The sequence below is a fragment of the Myripristis murdjan genome, chromosome 9 (genome assembly GCF_902150065.1).
Source record: "Myripristis murdjan chromosome 9, fMyrMur1.1, whole genome shotgun sequence".
Taxonomy (NCBI): Eukaryota; Metazoa; Chordata; class Actinopteri; order Holocentriformes; family Holocentridae; genus Myripristis; species Myripristis murdjan.
In genome coordinates, this window is record NC_043988.1 from 15726687 (window position 1) to 15745465 (window position 18779).

At 41.7% G+C, this 18779-nt stretch overlaps 1 protein-coding gene across 1 annotated transcript in view; it reads right to left on the minus strand.

The window, feature by feature from the left end:
* Positions 1 to 17974, minus strand: part of rasa1a (RAS p21 protein activator (GTPase activating protein) 1a) — a 35694-nt gene extending 17720 nt beyond the window's left edge. Inside the window, exons 1-2 of the mRNA XM_030059625.1 lie at positions 16693 to 17974; positions 1201 to 1353 (exon numbers count right to left, since the gene is read on the minus strand). Coding sequence (XP_029915485.1) covers positions 1201 to 1353; positions 16693 to 17234 — 695 coding nt within the window. The 5' untranslated portion in view covers positions 17235 to 17974. The remainder of the gene's footprint in view (positions 1 to 1200; positions 1354 to 16692) is intronic.
* Positions 17975 to 18779: the final 805 nt, after the last annotated feature.

The following is an 18779-nucleotide window of genomic DNA, read 5'->3' on the forward strand; positions in this document are numbered from 1 at the left end:
TATCAGCTCATAGCAGCGTCTATGGCTTCACATGCGTTTGGTTAACAGGTGGCAACTTTTCTAGCTTGATCTGCTACTTCATGGTGGTATGATTTCCACTTGTGGTGAGCACACCATGTTGTTTGCAATGGTTAATATGAAAGCCATGCCGATTGCAATCTTTATACTATGAAAGTATTTGTGTCTATATTTCTGAATGGGATAGTGATCTGTGTGCTATGTCAACTCTTCTCTGAGGTCAATACAGGTTGTGGGATTACATGTCAACTTCTATCTTCTATCATTTTTAATGGTTTCCTTTGTTTTACTGTCATTTTGTGAAGCACTTTGTGAGCCTTTCTCTGTGAAAAGCGCTATATAAATAAATTTTGCTTATTTACTTACTATCTGACCTAGGTCTGTGTCACAGTTTTATGGCAGCTGGTTGCAGGTTGTAGGTGTGCAGCAGCTTATTGATTTCTGAACAACCCACATCCATTGTAAATGCCATTGTCAAAGTTACACTATGCGAAACTAAGGGCTCATTCACTTTCAGTGTAACTTTGTAACTCTTAAAAATGTAGTAACATTCACTTGCTTGTATTAGAATTTACTGAGCGGAAAATTTTGCATTGTGATTAACAGATTTTGCTTTTGTAGCCTTTTCATTTGTGATTATTGTTACTAAGGTGCTGATAATAGAATTACTGCTGCAACTGGGTGTCTATGTTTTCATGTATTCTGTCTGGCCTACAATTAGTAGGTGGAGTCTATAAACGGTGACCTGATGAAGGTCTAAGAACACAGACACTTTTTTTTTTTTTTTTGCAGTTTAACAGTGGAATACAAAAAACTTTATCAGTGGGTCAGGCTGACAACACAAACCATGCAGACTCAACCCTCAAATTTTGTGCTTATTCCACATTTTTTTGTCAGCTGAATCTCCATTCAATGCAGTTTTACAGACTGCATGTTTACTGTAGTGCATACAAGATGAAGATGCAGTGGAAACGTTTGGAGGATGTGGAGGTGCTTTTCTGTAGTTATGTTCTATTTTTTGTGAAAATTGCCACTGATGCCACTGGTCCATGTTCAGTCAGTGCATCTGCTGCTTTTGCTCCTTCAGTATTTATGTCCAGTGTGGCTCTTTATTCTATGTGAACATAAATAAATCATTTAAATATATGTGCCTGTATGTTGTGGGTTTGTGCCCTGACTGACCTGAAGTGGTTGACCACACTAGTCATGCTGAGGAAGGACAGGACAAAGGAACCGGGCCGGCGGTCGCTCTCCCTGATGAGGTAGCTGCCAGGGTTCCGGGCCTGGCGCAGCCGCTCCTCAGCGATGGTCCGGTCCAACTTGCCATGGTACCACCTGGGATGGGCGAGGAGGGAGGGAGAGAAAGAGAGATGGATGGTTAGATTGGAGGAAAGAGGAGCGCAAAAGAAAATGTGAGGCTGTGATGATTTGAGTCAATTATTTGACTCAACACTTTTTGCCAAGACTAATATAACTGACAACAAAAGTTGCAATTTAGGCTATAATATTCTTTTTTGATCACCATCTTTGGTCATTTATTAAAAATCATGGATGAAGTGATTCAAAGCATCTCATATCAATTCAGATAAAAGTCAGAGCGATTCATGCTATTTATTAATTTTGGAAGATCAAATCACTGCAGTCAATAAAATTTAGACTGAAAGCATGGATGCAATAAATTAGTTGTTACACGCCTACTGCTTTGAGATTTGTCTCTTCTTTTGACCCTCTAGGCACAAAAAATGCCTCTTAATGTAGACCATGAAATGACAAGGACCAGCTTTTTTCAAAATGCTACTGAGATAAATTCAAAACATGGCATGAGATGTACTTGGGAGGAGCACTGCTCTCAGTATTACTGAGGCAATCAGCCTAATAGGGAGGGATGTGCTCATTTGCCTCGTGCAATAAGCACAGCATGAATAATTCAACTGCCTGATTAATTAATGAATCAATGTACTGTGGTGTCATTCATAAATTCTTGGCTTTGCATCATTCACGCCACACAAATTCTCTTGTTGGCTTGGTATATTATTCAATCAGTTTCTTGTTTAACTCGAAGTCACATTAAACATTATATCTTCTTGTACTCGGATGACTTTTTGCTTTCTCAATCAACCATTCATGTACATTAAGCTCTGTTTGGTTCATTCAGTCATCTCCATTCATAACATACAGGCTTTTGGGTGAGCGATTCAAGATGAACACAATCACAAGCCACACACTAAAAGGAAGCTTCTGTATTTGGACTTGGCACTGTCAGCCAAACGTTGTATACAGCACAGTAAACAATCTTGCACTTGGACTCACTTGTCTGCCTGCAACAAGCACAGTTAGACCCACATATATGCCTGAAGCAGAAAAAGACTGACAAGCTGATAAGTCAAAGCTTAGTAAAACCACAATACTCCCTACATGGAAAGAGTACAAAACAGACTAAGAGCAGGTCACTTGTGCTACAACAAAAGGAAAGAGGAAGGCATGTGAAAGTGCAAAAGCCAAAGGCTTTTTGAGCTCACCACACTATTAAAGTCTTGCTACTTTCTGAATTAAACAGCAGCTGTAAGAACACTGGTTAAATTTTCAGCAGGTGGAGCTGAACTTGATAGTGTTGCGCCAGACAGGGAAAAAAATTAACATGTTTTTCCAAATTTAGGCCAACAGTGCCTCTCAGAATGGGGGGCTGTAAGTGGAAAAACATCCAGCGGTGAGAAGACGAATTAGGTACTGCAGTAGCTCTTTTCACAGGAGACTTGAAGGGCTCCCATCTGGTTTAGGTGAGCAGAAATCTCTGCTTGTAAAGAAAAGAGGGAAAAAAAGTGATGAAGTCTGCTATCATGGAGTAAGCTGGAGGAAGGCTTGCTGAGTGAAGGGGGGAAGGGGGGGGGGGGGGGGGGGGGGGGTTAAGGGTCTGTGATGGGGCTTAGGAACTGGCAGGAGGATTTGTGTGTTGAGAGACTATTGAGGAGGACTGACAAGAGAAGTGAGTGTGTGATTGAGAAGAGGTGGAGAGCGGGGCCAAGGAGCGCTTTAAAGACTAAGGAAGCTGGAGGGAATAACACGGAAGACAGAAAGACAGATGAGAGGAAAAGTAGAGTGACAGAGAGCAGGGAATGGAATGATACAGGGTTTTTTTAGGCCAATACTGATATCTGATACCCTCCCATTCACAACAGCCGATACTGATAAGAACATTTGTAAGACTCAGAAAACAATGCACGTCCAAAAGAGGCTCAGCTTTTCAGACAGAACTGTCTCAGAGGAATACTTTTTTGTATCAGGTACTCACTGTGTGCTCACTTTTTTGTAATTTGTGATATTGGTCTATACAAATAAAAACTGTGTAGCTGGCGAACAGACTGAATAGGTAGACAATTGGCCACTGCAGCCTGATGTCCATTTGCACTGTGGCAAAAGTTGACTTTGTTAAACTTTCTCGCCGGGCACCGCTGTTTTTTTTTTTTTTTTTTTTTTTTGAACCACTAGCACCAAACACTGCCGCAGTCAAAACCCACTACCCCCATTTAAAATGAATGAAACTTGTTGAATTTTTGCCACAGTGCCTGATCCTGTGTGAGTAAGTCCTAACTTAGCTGCCACGGCTTGGGTTCGAATCCAGCCCATGCCCTTTGCTGCACATCATCCCCTCTCTCTCTGTCTTCCCTGTCTATCTCCACTATGCCTGTATAATACAACAGAAATGCCCACAGAATCTTAAAAAAGCTCACACTCATAAAACCAAACTAGCTAGGTTTTAAATATTACAGATGCATATGATTTAACTAGGTTAGGCTACAGGAGTGAACCAGTGTTCAGAACTAAAGCTTCTGTTTCTGTTTAAGCTACAATAAACAGGTAAACAAGAGAGCAGCTTCTATCAGGCCTATGGCAAACACCTGGGAGAGATTGTAAGGTGAAAACAGCACGGACTGTGATTGACAGGGAGTTGCTTTGGTGTAACAAGGACCTCTCCTCCTGCTCATCTCTGTCTGCTCTGTTTACAGTCTGCTCCTCAACCCAAAACCTCATGTACCAACTCCAGGTCCTTAACAGGGGTGTCAGCCATGTTTGACCAGCTCATATAACTCCTGGGATCACCATTTAATATTCACGCATAAATTCATGCACACATCATGACAGTTTTGTTAATTTTATTTATTTAAAGATTATTTTTTGGGCATCTCTTTTATTTGACAGTCATAGTTGAGAGAGAGACAGGAAAGGCAATGGAGAGAGAGGAGAATAACGTGCAGCAAATGGCCTGAGGTCAGATTCAAACGCTGCAATCAGGACTTAGCCTTAACAAGAGTTATGTGCTCTTATCTGGTGAGCCACTGGGGCATCCCCAGTTTCCTTAATTAAAATTGTTAGCCCACTAAGCTCAGTATCTATCCATTCACGGCTGTATACCCAGTCTTATTGTTAATGCTAGTGGCATAGTGAGTGATTCCCTCCACCTCTAGTAAATTAACAGCAGTATGTCCCATGACTTTCAAGAACTCAGATTCACTCTGATTGCATACGTACAACCTAGCAGAGAAAGGACCCTTCAAAGCCTGAAGAGGAATCAACTTATTCTCCTGCCATATATGTCTGCTGACTCAGTGCCTTTGCAACAGTTTCTGAACACTACCAACTGTGTCTTCAGTTGTTTCTGATAAGCATTTATTTGTCAATTCAAACTTTCAGGTAGGCTGTTTTCAACAACAGTTTACACGCATCGGAAAATATGCAGGCTTAAAACTGTGTGAGGCTGATAAAGCCGCCTAGAGCCAATATATGCCTCACAACTGTCAAGCCTAAATTAGAGATCTGTATATGTAGGGTGGTGTACATATCGGTTACTTCTTGCTGTCACACTTCTGAGAGCAACGTGCAAAACAACAGAGCTATCAGCTTTCCCTAAAACTGCCTTTGAACTACACTACCATGAAGAGCAATTCATTTGAAAATTTCAGTTGTCTGCATTTCATTTGGCTTAAATGTGCTCTGTTACTGAGAGAATGTCAGTGTTGATATGTCAAACCGGTTATCAATTTATCAGTTTGGCACTCTGCTTTACAAGATCCAGCAAGTACCGTCACCCAAATACACAAACGACCAAAAGTTTGCGCTTTCACTGGCTTTTCACTGGCTGTGTCAGCTGTGTCAGAAAAACTATAAATGCTATCACACGGATAATGACGCAGGGGATGTGATTATGCCTTCGTGTGATACAGCACAAAATTATCCACCAAATGCAGAATAATAAATCTAATAATAAATCTGATTTTTGGTACCTCTATACATTAGGGAGATATAAAATAACTTCAAAATCTGAAAAGTAAAACTACTACTCTCCAACTCTGATTGGCACCAGGCAACCAAATCAAACAAACAGGGTTTAAAGTCATGGCCTCATTCCAGGAAGACATGAGCCGAGTCTACTGTAATAAACTGAAAACTTCTCTGATCAAACTTGAAGTTGTGTGGGTTTACAGAGGAAGAAATGCTAATGCAGCACAAGGCTGATTCGAGCAGAGAAACTCCCTGAGGCAGTGTGTCTTCCTGGGCTGTGCTGTGAGACAGCCTGCTGCTGCTGCGGGTTGGGCTGAACACGGTACAGATGTCCAGGAACTGCACCAGCTGGCCTATTCTGGGCTGTTTAGAGTTGCAGGGGAAAGTGCAAGAATAGTAATATGCTTCTTTTGGTAGAAAACAAACAGAGAGCTATCCCTGTTGCTGCTTATTAAATAGCAGACTGGAAGTCTAGCATCTGTGTGTCAACTCTCGTCAGAGTGGTTCATGAAGGTTGAATGTGCAAGACTGTGAGGAAGTGAACTGATGGCAAGGTATAGGTCATGGGTGTGAAATTTCTTGGGCTGTTTTTGTGTTGATCCTGTCACTTTGACAGTGTTTTGTGTTTTCTTTTTTGGCCTCTGATTGCCATTACTACAAGTCATGAGCCTCACCACACAAACTAAGACGACATGTCTATAGAAATAAATGAGAAATGTTAATGAATTATAGAGAAAAATACAGAAGTCTTTTTCCACTGCCACCACTTGCAGCAGACTTTCATAAATATTCTACAAGCCCCAGCAGAACATCAGTAACCATTATTTGGTTACTTAGCAAGCCTGAAGCCCAGGGTTACTTATCAAATGGTTATTTTTAAAACAAGAAATCATCAAGCTAAGGTCAAATGTGGGTAAATAAACAAAAATGACACATAGCCTAAGGACTCAGTTTAGAAAATAAACTGTAAAAATAAATACGCATACATCCTCACCAATTACATCTTGAATACTAACCAAAGGTCTCTGACATAAAGTCATTCAATAGACTTGATTACTGCTATATAATTATACCAATGACTTCATACTAACTGTCACCTACAATATTCTATTCATGTACGATGCCATCTCACAGCTATGTGGTGGGAGTGGGTAGAGCAGGAAGGCGGGCTGTTGAGATACATGAACTATGAACATAAGCCATGACAGTGATAGGACACGCTGCTTTTATCAGCATGAGGAATGCTCTGTCCTGTCCGTACATGAACAGCGAGCTGCACAGTGACGTCATGCCTCGCCCCTCTACTGGCACTCCAACCGAAGTTAAGGCATGAGCTAACTAACAGAAATTGAATTTGAATAGATTAACTGTGTGCTGGTCTTAATGTATGGTATTTTGGCTTGTCACATGCAGTGCAAATGACTAGTGCTTTCTACCCTAACTTAATTCACAACTAGGTTAATGATACCACACAAATGTATGGTATTTTGGCTTGTCACATGCAGTGCAAATGACTAGTGCTTTCTACCCTAACTTAATTCACAACTAGGTTAATGATACCACACAAAAGTGTCAAAAGTGTGTTTCAAAAGTACTGAGGTGAGTACTGCAAAGCGCTTTCACCCACACTGTGATGTACCCCCACCTCACAGCCTGAACCTCACTTTCACACCGGAAACCCAGGTAGTCACCTCATCATGTGGGAAAAGGCAGAGGTGATTCTTTCAACTTTTCTTCTTAACATTAACGGCAGTGTGATCTATTTCAAGTGGGCTGCTTTTGACATATGTCAAGATTGCACAGCCACAGACTGATTTTAATCAAAGTGGCAAATGTGCGTCTCATGTTCTACACAAGGAGAGGGGAAGGAAGCCCAGTGGGTTAGGTTATATGCACAGAGCGGCCTTGCTGTGGCAATTGTGCTGCATTGGACTGCTGTCAAGTACAATATCACTGCACCTTGCTGAAATCAAACAAGCCCAAGCCCAGGCCCAAGTTGTAAGCTTGGGCAAGATGACAAGATACAGGGCTTAGGCTCCACCTAGCCTTGCAGTCTGATTTATTCTGTACACAATCCTCGTGGCAATATCTGAAGGGTGAATTCCGTAGAATATATTGCATCACAAGCAGCCATAGAGGACAGAAGAGACATATGCACGCTATTCCCAAGATGTCGACCCTCGTAACAGCAATTTTCTCAGAATTCAGTGCTTTTCATCTGGAATGACAGCCTGTAGTACTGTGATGCCACAGGGGGCATACAGACTGAGAAATACATTTCTCTGGAAAAACAAAATAGCCTGTGACATATCCCTTTCCATCTGGCCCTGGAGACAGCTAAGCTATAGAATATATCTACATCTGCCTGTACGAAACTGTGCACAGAGAACCAATATTTGTCAAAGAGATTATTAAATTCAACATGAAAAGAGCAATGTTGACAAACAGAATGCTACAGTACTATAGGAATGGCCATTTTCATTTCCCCTTACAAAACTGTGAAATAAATTTTAGAGCTGAATCAAATAGTTGAAATATATATTTTTTTTTACTTTGTCAAACTGATTTCTCTGAGCTGATGGTACTTTTGACAGTTCCTCATGAGCCCTTACTTCCAACACCAGAAGTGACAAAAATGAATTGTTGTGCATGTAAGTGCTTTTGATTGGAAATAATAAAAAAAACAAACCTGACTGTGTAATGAGAGGAGACTTGTTTGGTGTTATTTCATTTTAAAAATCAAGTGGGAGAGGCATACTTTGTTTTGCAACTGCAAAATGAAGATCACTAAGTACATATCAGCCATGTAACTGTTTTCATTAATTAGGCAACAGATATTGCATACAGACGTGTTCATATACAAATATATAAATAAACTCACACTGGATACCATGTGCATCCCACTTTGTTGGGTCAATATCAGCCTAAGTATGCTGTACAGTCCTCATAACAGGCCTGTCAGAATTAAGCATAGTTGGTTAATTAGCTAAAGAGAATCTAATACATTTAAACCTTTGTTTTCTATATTTGTGGAAATAAACCTATATTTCCATGTTCTAGGGCAAGCCATGTTGCGCTGCAATGGAAAAGTAGTCGCTACAAGTGGCAGGTACTGCTGTACCTGCCACTTGTAGCACTTGTAGCAGGTGTCAGCCAGGACATGAAGTCTCTGGAAAAACATTTCCTTTGTCGCCTTAGAAGTGTATTTTAGTTGGGTAGGATAAATTGAGTTTACATTAAATTTTGCCTTGTTACCTCTACCAAGGAGGTAGCGGAGATTATGTAACTGCGATGTCTGTTTGTCTGAGCAAAATATCTCAAAAAGTTCGGAACTGATTTACATGAAACTTTGAAGAAAGGCTGGTCCTGAGCCAAGGAAAAACTGGTTCAAATTTCAAGCCAATCAGCCAAAAGATACAACAAAGATAAACAGAAACACAACGATGACTGTGTTGCAATTTGCCTCATTCTCGTCATCACCATGTTTGGTTAACTGACGTCATGTGTGGGGAATAGATGCAGGAGTACCATAGATTCCAATGTTAAAAGCTGGCTATAAAAATACTGTTTCAGTAGTATTGACTGAAATGAAATATGCAGGCCGCACTTCATCTTATTAGACTTCTAATGTGTTTTTTACAATATAAAATAAAATGGAGGCAAATGGCTTCTCTACTGAGCACAGCATCCGTCTCAGATCTGTCTAGGTGCTGCGTACATAACACACTCAGTGTAACCAGCTCAACTGATTTTAATGTGTGCGCATCAGCTGCGACTAGCTGATGGAACAGAGATGTACTGAACTATTAGGTGAAAGGGATCTGCGTTCTTAGCGGATGTCTGCATTCACCTGAGCCTATTTTTGGTTTTACTCTGCAATCATTGTGCAGCAGTCAAACCAAAAAATAAAGACTGTTAACCTTAATTATTGAGAGGCTTTTGAGGTAGGTATTGTTCATGCCAGCTATCAGAGTACTCATCAGGTTTTCCAGTACAATGTCCCAGACATACAAATCAATTTGTACCCACGTATTCCACTGATAAAAATCATTAGCCATAATTATCTTTCTTTTTTTAAAGGGGATTGTCTGTTTGAGACAGTATTTCAATTTTTGCTGAAATTAACAAATAATCAAAGAAGCTTTTGTGCATTAACGTTCTTAAAAATAATATCGAGATGTCAAAAGCCCATTTATACACCTATTTCAGGTAAGCAATTATTGTGCTACTTGTGCCCATCCCTACTAGGCCAACTATGTACCACTTCAATGTTGCCATCTCCTCTTGAGCACGCAGAAATATGTGCATTGCTCAAGTATTCAGGTGTCAGGGCACAAACTCTGTGGCAAGCTTTGGACAGACGGGACGACAAGGAAGCGCAGGAAGGGGAAGTAATGGGGGATGATGAAAAGAGGGACAAAGGGACGTTTCGATTTGCCTGGGCTAAGTCTCTATGGCTTGAGAGGTCAGACAACGCATACTGTTACTTGACTGAGAAGGACTGAGTCTCTCAAGGTCTCTCTCTCTCTGCTTTTGTTTCCCTTCTTCACTTTCTTCTGTCTAGATGGATGCAGCTGTAGTAAAAAATCTCCACAGATGTACTGTCAGCCCATATCAGTATCAAAAAGTAATGAAAAGTACATTACTTTACATTAGCCCTACGCCTCAGTGAAGCTGCCGGCTGTCAGCAGGGGGGACTGAGAAAAACATGCTTTCTCCACATGAATGGAAATTCCTATCATCCAGCAAAGCCTGACATTTCCAAGTAAAATATAAGGCCATGTCAAGTTATTATGGGTTATTGTATCATTGTATTTTACCACTGGGTGTAGTTAGACCTGTATGATATGACTTTCAGCAACTTTGCCATGTTATGTCTGTGAATTGTCTGATAACTGCACAAAATTACGATGGTATACTATCAAATTATAAAATGAAGAGTCTGGAAATCACCCAGTGTGCTGTTGTTACAAGTAAGACATGACACTTATCAAGTGCATAAATTAATAAATCAGACGAGAGTTAGTCTGAGGATGTTGATCTCAAAAAAAGAACTGTATCCAGCACGATATCCAAAGAAGTCAAATAATTTAGCTCCGAGAGAAGACCCCACCACCTAAAGATTTTAACATCTCCATTAAAAATGTAAAGCTAAGATTAAAAAAAACAAAAACAAAAACAAAAAAAAAACAAAAACAAAAAAACAAACTGATAACAGACAGAGCTAAGTAGGAACTCTCAGCATCTTCAGCCAGCCTGTTGTTTTGGGCTGAGGGAGGGGAGATGATGCTCCACTTACACTGAGTTCGCCCTGTGCTGCATCTCCTGCCTGTGTGTCCTGTGGTCCTACAAGGTGCGCCCACTCCGCTGATACGGCTGCTGGCCGGGCAAACACTGACAGCTCCGATGTGGAAAGCAGAGCGAAGACAAGACTAAATCCTTACGAGGCATGATGCTGTGACCCGGCTGCTGCCCTAATAAACTCATCTCCCTTCACTAAGGTCAGTGAGCGACATCCATACACAGAGACTGGACGGGAGGGACAGGTTGGTGCAGGTTGAAACCTCACATAGACTTAGTTTTGCTAAATGATTATAGGATGAAAATAGGACGATCAGCTGTCTGACTGTGTTATCCTCTTGCTGCTGCTCTGGGGAAAGAGACAGGTTGGTCTTTCGGGATGGGGAGGCTGAGTCAGACTATAGCCTTGTAGCCTCTCCTCCCACTCTCTCTCTGACTTACTCTGACTCTCTCTTTCTCTTTCTCTCCCTCTCTCATAAAACCACGCATCATGAGCATGCTGCCTATTGGTTTTTGAAGCAGTGGGACAAAAAGGGTAGGGAGTGGCATTTCTGCATGCACACATTCATGTACATGTACATATATATTTGTGCACACACATGCAAACACATATCATGGGCAGAAATAAAAACACAATCTTGTGACCTGTGTTGGCCTCATGGAGTAGTTTACACACACCTGGCTCCAGCCATGATCAAAACACACTAACTCTGTTGTGAAGCCTGCTCACCCTGAAAATTCCATACTGGTTCCAGCCCCCCTCCCTCCTGTCCCAGCATTCTTTTGGTAAATGAACAAACGCCAGAGCTTCTAATGTAAACACCGTTTGGGTTTATGCACCAACCAACTATTATGCAAATTGTGATCCCTTAACCATTTAGCTATATTTGTGTGCTCAAGTTTCCACAGTGGAAAGAGAAAAAAAGGTGGAGAGCTGTGGAGGGCTGGCAGCAGCTGTGAAACGGTTCTGTTTTGCTTTACACATGATGGACTGCCACAGCTTGTTACCTCAGTCAGGCCAGGAGAGTGACAGCACCCAGGGACAAGATTGGCACGTACAGATGGAGAGATGGGAAAAGGCCGTCCATGCATCGTCAGATTTGCTCAGCCTGAACGCTACCCTACCATCACCATTTTATTGCCCGGCCAGACACACGGGGACCGAAGCCGACATCTCAACTTCCCAGCTGTGAATCATTCTCACTGAAATAACATCATTACATCACTGATAATAGACTTCGCTATCATGATACGATATTACCCGAGAGCCTTTGATTTCGACAAGTAGAGAGGTCCAGTTAAGAACATTCTCTTCCAGCAGAATTAAAGCAATCATTTCTTGTCTGATCTAACTGAAAGTGGACTAATGAGAGTGAAAGGCCCTCAGGGCTGCCCTGTTCTGTAAACTTGTACTAGACAGCAAATGTATCTCAATAAAAGGAGAATGTGCCAAACTCAGCTTATAAGGCTACTCTTTTAGCAAGGTAACAAGGCAAAGACAACACTGTACACCTCAACGCTGCAGTCTAAATAGACTCTAGCTGGCCAGGAAATTATGCTTGTAGTACTATAGTAGTCAAGTCTAACCATTTCAGACTATACATAATAGCCAATTCATTATTCAGCACACCAAAGCAGTGTGAAAAATCGGTCAAATCCCAAACCTTGGGCATTGTCAAACTCAAGCAAAATGCTTCTGAGGATCCTGTAAAGGCCACAATGAGTGGCTCAGAAGTCTTGAAAACAGGATGCAGGAGAGAAAGGCAGGGCAGTGTGGGTATTGGAGGGGCATGACAGGACATTGCGTAACACATTGAAAATGCATGGAAACCGTAGGCTATGCCTTATCAATGCACAGCACAGAGCTTACACTAATAAAAAGTGTGACCGGTATTTCAATTAAAGGGGGTAATAAAGTAACCACAACATCACATACTATAGTATATGGAGCCTACAAAATCAAATTTATGAGAAAGTGTGTCCATCCTTTGTTGTGATGGGTAGGAGTAAACAAGTTGCAAACTGAGTTTCATAATAGCAGCAGTAGTCTATATGGCTTTTCAGCAGAGTATTGCAGCAATTTCAAAGGCTTAGGCCAGGAAATTACAGGCCTAATTCTAATTGCTGGGCTCACCAGTCATCAAATCTGTATAATGACTGAGCCAATCCCATTAATAAAACCCAGCATTGTTATGGGCTATTATTGTTAAAAGCACTGTAACATTTGAGTAGACGGAGCAGTCTCCACCACAGAATAACTCGGTTTGGCTTTGTGACATGATCCTTGTGCTATTTCAGAACCTGACTGTCTCTTCCACCTCTCACAAAAAAAACTTGGGTAGTGGGGATGCTCAATTAACACTTCAGAGATGTTTCCACAACCCTCCGCTAAATCTGGCAAACTCATTCACACAGCCGCTGATCTTCCAAATCCAACTTTTCTTTTCCTTTTCTCTCCCTCCCCCTGCTGCCACCTCCTTGGGGAAACCATTTACAACTCAAAATCCTCTTTAATCTTCGTGGAAACTCAAAATCGACGACTGGTTTCCCAGCGTGCTGTTTGTTTAAGCTCAGGCACTGGGCTGGCGTTTTCTAAGGGCGCTGGGGACAAACGCTGCTAGGGCCACCTGACGTCTTCGCTCCCTCTTCGTTAAGCTACTGCTAGTGTGAAATACCAATCTCAGCACTGCAGCAATTGTTTATGAATGAGCCAGCATTGTACAGAGGTGTGAATCAATGCGACTGCTGTTTGTCACTCTCACTCACACATTCACTGTATCACATTCTACAAAAGTGCCAAGTTTAGCCTGGACAGTCACACGGTGGAACAGAGAGTGGGACCACCTCCAACAGCTGTGGAAGTTTTTCACCATCACTCTCCCAAACTGCACTTTGCAGGCTGCTAACACCCTGCTAACATGACACAAAGGAATACAGGCTCAGTCTTGGAGCCAGATTAGACAAGGCAAACACCGCTAGCAACACAGAAGGGACAGGAGGAAATTCAGAATTACTATGGGTAGTCAACTGTGAATGTAACACTCACTGCTGTCTAGGGCTAGGACCACTAATCAATAATTACTGATAAATCAATATCAGGTGAATACTGATAAGTAAAACATACCATTTTATTCATATTATTTTGTATGAATAAATACATACAAAGATAAATAAATGTAAAAACAAAATGCCAGAGCTGGTCTTTTGGTCTTTCGATGACTTGACCATACTGCAAAGTACAAAATAAATATGAATAACTATAAATAATTTTATGCCAATCTTTTCACTGCTGTCAGTGGTTGATATCAAAAGTTCATGTTTATTTTATGTAAAGTGCTTTATCAGAAGTCCCAACACACTTTACAAAAATAAATTAAAAAGAATAATATCACATAGTTATAATAATATGTCATTACAGAAACAGAGAAGAAATATGTTCAAGCCCATCACATAAAACAGTTGTGTATACTCGGCTTGCATTACACACAGGTTTACAAAGGATGACAGAATTGACTTAATGTCACAAAAATGTGGGTGTGAGATTGGCTGCACTGCCTCTTGGCAAAACTCAAGTGTGTTGAGTGATGCACTGACTGTGGTGTGTTTAGCTCACTGCCTGTATATCAGATTATGTATCATCTGTGGCATAGCGCTAATGGTTGAGACAGTTACCTTGCTGAATGCCCAGTAAACAGTCATTTCTGTTAGAGTCGGTCAGTGGGACATCCTGAAGGAAAGGGAGACCCTCATTTAACTGGGTCACCATTAGAAAGGCCAGGGTGGCATTTTTGTGAAACACATGTCCTCCAGAGGCATCCACCACACTTCCAAACAAGGGTACGAATGAAGGCAGTGTGTCAAGCTGAGAGTGTATGCCTCGCCATGCTGCTTTTGTTAATGGCAGACAAACATACAAATACATACTGAGCATTTGGTGCGTGCTCACTGAGACTAAGAACCTGAGCTTTGTTGCAGGACTGACTGATAGTCCAATATTAATATATAAATTTCATGACATGAGACTACATCAACTGGGACTTTGGATATTGTAATATCATGATATGACATAAGTGACATTCTTGCCTGCCTGAACTTATTAAACTGTTCCATCTCTTCATTTATTTACCTCTACCTGCTTGATCATCATGTCCGCATTACTAATTGTTTATCAAAAATCTTTTGTGTGCAAATACGTTATGAAAGCATCAGTAGTCGTCCCCACAAAATTGTCACAATATTGATTTTGAGGTATTTAATCAAAGATATTGTGATATTCAATCAACCAGCCCTAGTTCGCTTGGTACAAATCTCTGACAAAGGTAACTTGAAATCCTTTTTCATTTGATTTAACAGAACATGGTAGTCTTCCATTACCAGAAACACTCTAAAACATGTAGAAAATGGCACAAAATCAGAAATCCTCTTGCTGGATTGTCCCATTTTGACAGTCACTCTCATACACACCACAATACCTAACGAGACAATGTAGGTTAATAATAAACAGAATAATATGGTCCAGCTTTTCAGTGCAACACCACCAGGACCAACTTGCCAAAACGACAAACCCAATACAGAGGAATAGCCTGTTCAGTTTAGTGACATTGACTATCTAACACTAAGCCAAAAAGTGAGTAGATTCATTTGACTCACTAGTGTGTAAAGTTATGTGCGATGGTGCATGTGGCAGATAAACATCTGACTACAAGTCTCTCATTGTGAAACAAGCAAGACCAAAGAAAATCAATGCCATTCATGCACAAGTGACAACTGTGCCACTGCCTCACTGGCAACACTGCAAGTAGAAAAACAGAAATGCAACAGCAGCCCGTGAAGAAGTCACAACTCCTTTAGCAAAACAACTATTTCTAAAGAGGTGGTTTATTCAGGCTCTTGGTCTCCAGTGTGGCTAATTCCATTAGGGTTGTTCATTACCAGCGGAGGCAAGTATGGTAAAATGCCGGCCTTCCCCTTCCTCTATAATCTGACAGGGAGATATAGGGTGGCTCCTAAAATAAGAGCTGAATCCACACTCCAGGCCTAGTCACTTCCATATCTCACAGTATGAGGGCCAGAAATGACAAAGCTCAGCACTACTCTAATGAGACTGTAACAAATGGGAGGGCCTTATATAGCCTTTTGTATCAGGAATACACAGACTCACAGCTACACACAGGTATGGACCTTATATATAGAGAGAGAGAAAGAGTGTGTGTGTGTGTGTGTGTGTGTGTGTGTGTGTGTGTGTGTGTGTGTGTGTGTCTATGTGTGTGTGTCCCAAACAGAGAAGTAAAGATGCAAGTAAATTTAAAATACAACGAATAGGATACCCAGTATACAAAAGATCAAGAACTACCCTGTTGTTTAGACTTGTTCTATCTTAATGCAAAAACATAATATACCTAAGTTATAAGTCTGTAGTTTAACTAAAGGCAAACAGGATTGCAGAAAAGAAACATTTGATTTTCCATTTATTCCATTTCCATTTTCTGATTGTGCAACATCAAGTTGCACAATGCCTCACTGGAAATAAACAGCAAACATGGCTAACTGCACTGACCTACTGACAGGTGTTTTAATAGGGCCTTACTGTGACACTGTTCCTGCCACAAGAAGTCAGCCAAAATAACCAGTGTTTACTTTCTCTCTAGATGCATCATGCCTCATTATAAGACTCATGATGCTGATTTTGGCTGTATAAACCTGACACCAGCACTGACTCACAGGCTAGGAAAATGACATTTAAAACTGTTCAGAGGAAAGAAATCGGTCGCATGGTGTTTTACTCTTTTACTGAGTAAGCTCCACTCTAATGACCTCAGTTGTCTGGTTATCAGTTATGATAATCCATATTACTTGGGTTAACACATGTGAGCTGTCTGTCTGTTAAACTTAGGCCATAACTAATGATGGTTGGTGTGGTGCATACTTACTGCAGGACCTCTGCCCGCTGCAGACAACAAATTGAGCACAAATTCAGGCACATGTGAATGACAGTTGGGAGGAAATGAGCCCACGACACACTTCTAAAACACTCTTGTTGATTTCTAGATGTGAGTAAACAAACCACAATGGGGTATTTTCAGTGGTAATACTTACTGGTTCGTGGGCGGTGCAGACAGGGGGAACACCACCTCCTCTTCCTCGTATTCCGGTCCATCTTGCATGTCGCTTTCATCCACGGTGCCGAGTACACCATAGCCTGGAGGGGGAGGAGGAGGAGGAGGCAGTGGGGGGAAGACGGGGTGTCCATCCTGGCCTGTTGAAGTGGGTGAAATCCGAATACCTGGGCCCTCCGAGGTGGGAGAACAGCACACGCCGCCCACGGTCCCTGAGCTTGCTCCTAGGAAAACTGACTGTCCACCACCTCCTCCTCCGCCGCCGCCACTCCCTGCTGCGGACAACACTGATCCGGTCATTTCTGCCCCAGACATGGGATAGATCATGCTCATGTCAGGGGGCGAGTCCGGGGAGGTGTTTGAATGTTGGTGGAGGTTTGGTGCTGTTCCTTGCCCCAAATCACTCACTCGCACTCTCGGCTTGGGATAGTAGGGGAAATGGGCCGTCTCCGGGCCTCCTCCGCCTGCCACCCCTGTCGTGACCGAGCCTGTCTCCTCACCGCTGACCTCCGCAGCCATCATATTAGGAAAACACGTAGAGGGGAAAAAGCCCAGAAGGGAACCTGCCCTTCCCCTCTTTTCTTGCAGTATTCCTTCACTGTTTGGCTTACGGAAAAACAACACCAAAAGTTTCTCAAAAACGCGTTGAGCTAACCAGCTAACGTTAGCTGACGAGCTAACTTAGCTTATGTGGCTGCACTGATAGGCGTTAGCTTTACCTCACACTCGCTAGCTGCAGAGTAGTCAAGCTAGCGGGATGGCTAGCAGCTTCGAGACACTTGATGAGTACTTGTTCGCTATGTCTTCATTGCTTCCTGAGTTTAAAGTTCACCTAGAAATGATATTTGGAAATTAATATTTAAAATACCCCAAGTGGAGAAATAAATCACCGTTAATTTTCCGTTTTCCAAGTTCGGTCTCTTTCCCCCAGCACCAGGCAGTCCACTTGTCGGGGAGTGTTGTTTTATTGTCACTGTTGGTGTAATCCCCGTCTTTTTTCCACTGTTGTTGTTTTGTTTCCTTTTCAGTTTCCAGCCGCCTCGGGTGGTCTTCGCAAACGGTCCAGCGTTATCGCTTAAGCCCCGGAACGGTCCGCTGGTGTGTACGAACCACCATGTGAAAAACCAAAGTAATTTTTTCTTGCGTATACAAGCTAAGTTCGCCTTTATTTCTGGGTTTCGGGGCTTGTGGCTTGCCCGCTGCTGTGCTGCTCGGTCTCTCCTCCCTCTCCCACTCCTCTCCAGTCTCCAAGCAGACCGAGCCAAGTGAACACCGAGCAAACCAAGTGCCGCTGCTTCAATCCATGACATCTGCAATCCCTTTTCGGGACAGTAGGAATCCTAATTATCCCTAGGTGAATTAAAAGTGCACTGCGATCAAAAAGGGGAAAAAAAACACCCTTAAAATTTTAGCACGAATCTGTGCCTAACTGAGCATGCACACTAGTTAAGAGCTCAATGCTTTATTGGCTGGCTGAAAATGTCAAACCACAGGGCCAGCTGCACAACAGCACACCTGGTGCCGGTAGGAATTCAGTAGCTTGCACAAATACACTTTTGGCAGATGCTTGTCAAAATATGGCTTAAAAATCAGTCCTCTGATACTAGGTCATTTTGCCTTTCAAACTGATGAACAGGTTGTCAAAATTGTGGAAAGGCTTTATTGTCATCATTTAAGTGCAAAAAAATGAAGACCTGATCAGTGCAATTAATAAGACAATTGAAGACATACAACGTGTCCATGTCTAATAAATATGAAACTAAAATAAATACAATAAAAAAGATTGGGTATTGCACTTTAAACACTCTGCATTGCACTTAAATATCTTGTGTATTGCATTAAAATGTTGATATACTCATGTGTTGCACCTCCAGTCAGTTCTTCGGAATCAATAAGTCATATTACTAAACAAATTCAAAGTAATTTTTATCGTCTATTAATGAGAAAAACAAATAGTGTCTGGATTATGAGTGCAGAAGAAAGTGAAGACATTTAAGAAGACATTTGAGGAGAAATTGATTTTTTTTCTCCCCCCACAAGTGTCATAAATCAGTTGTTTGAATAATT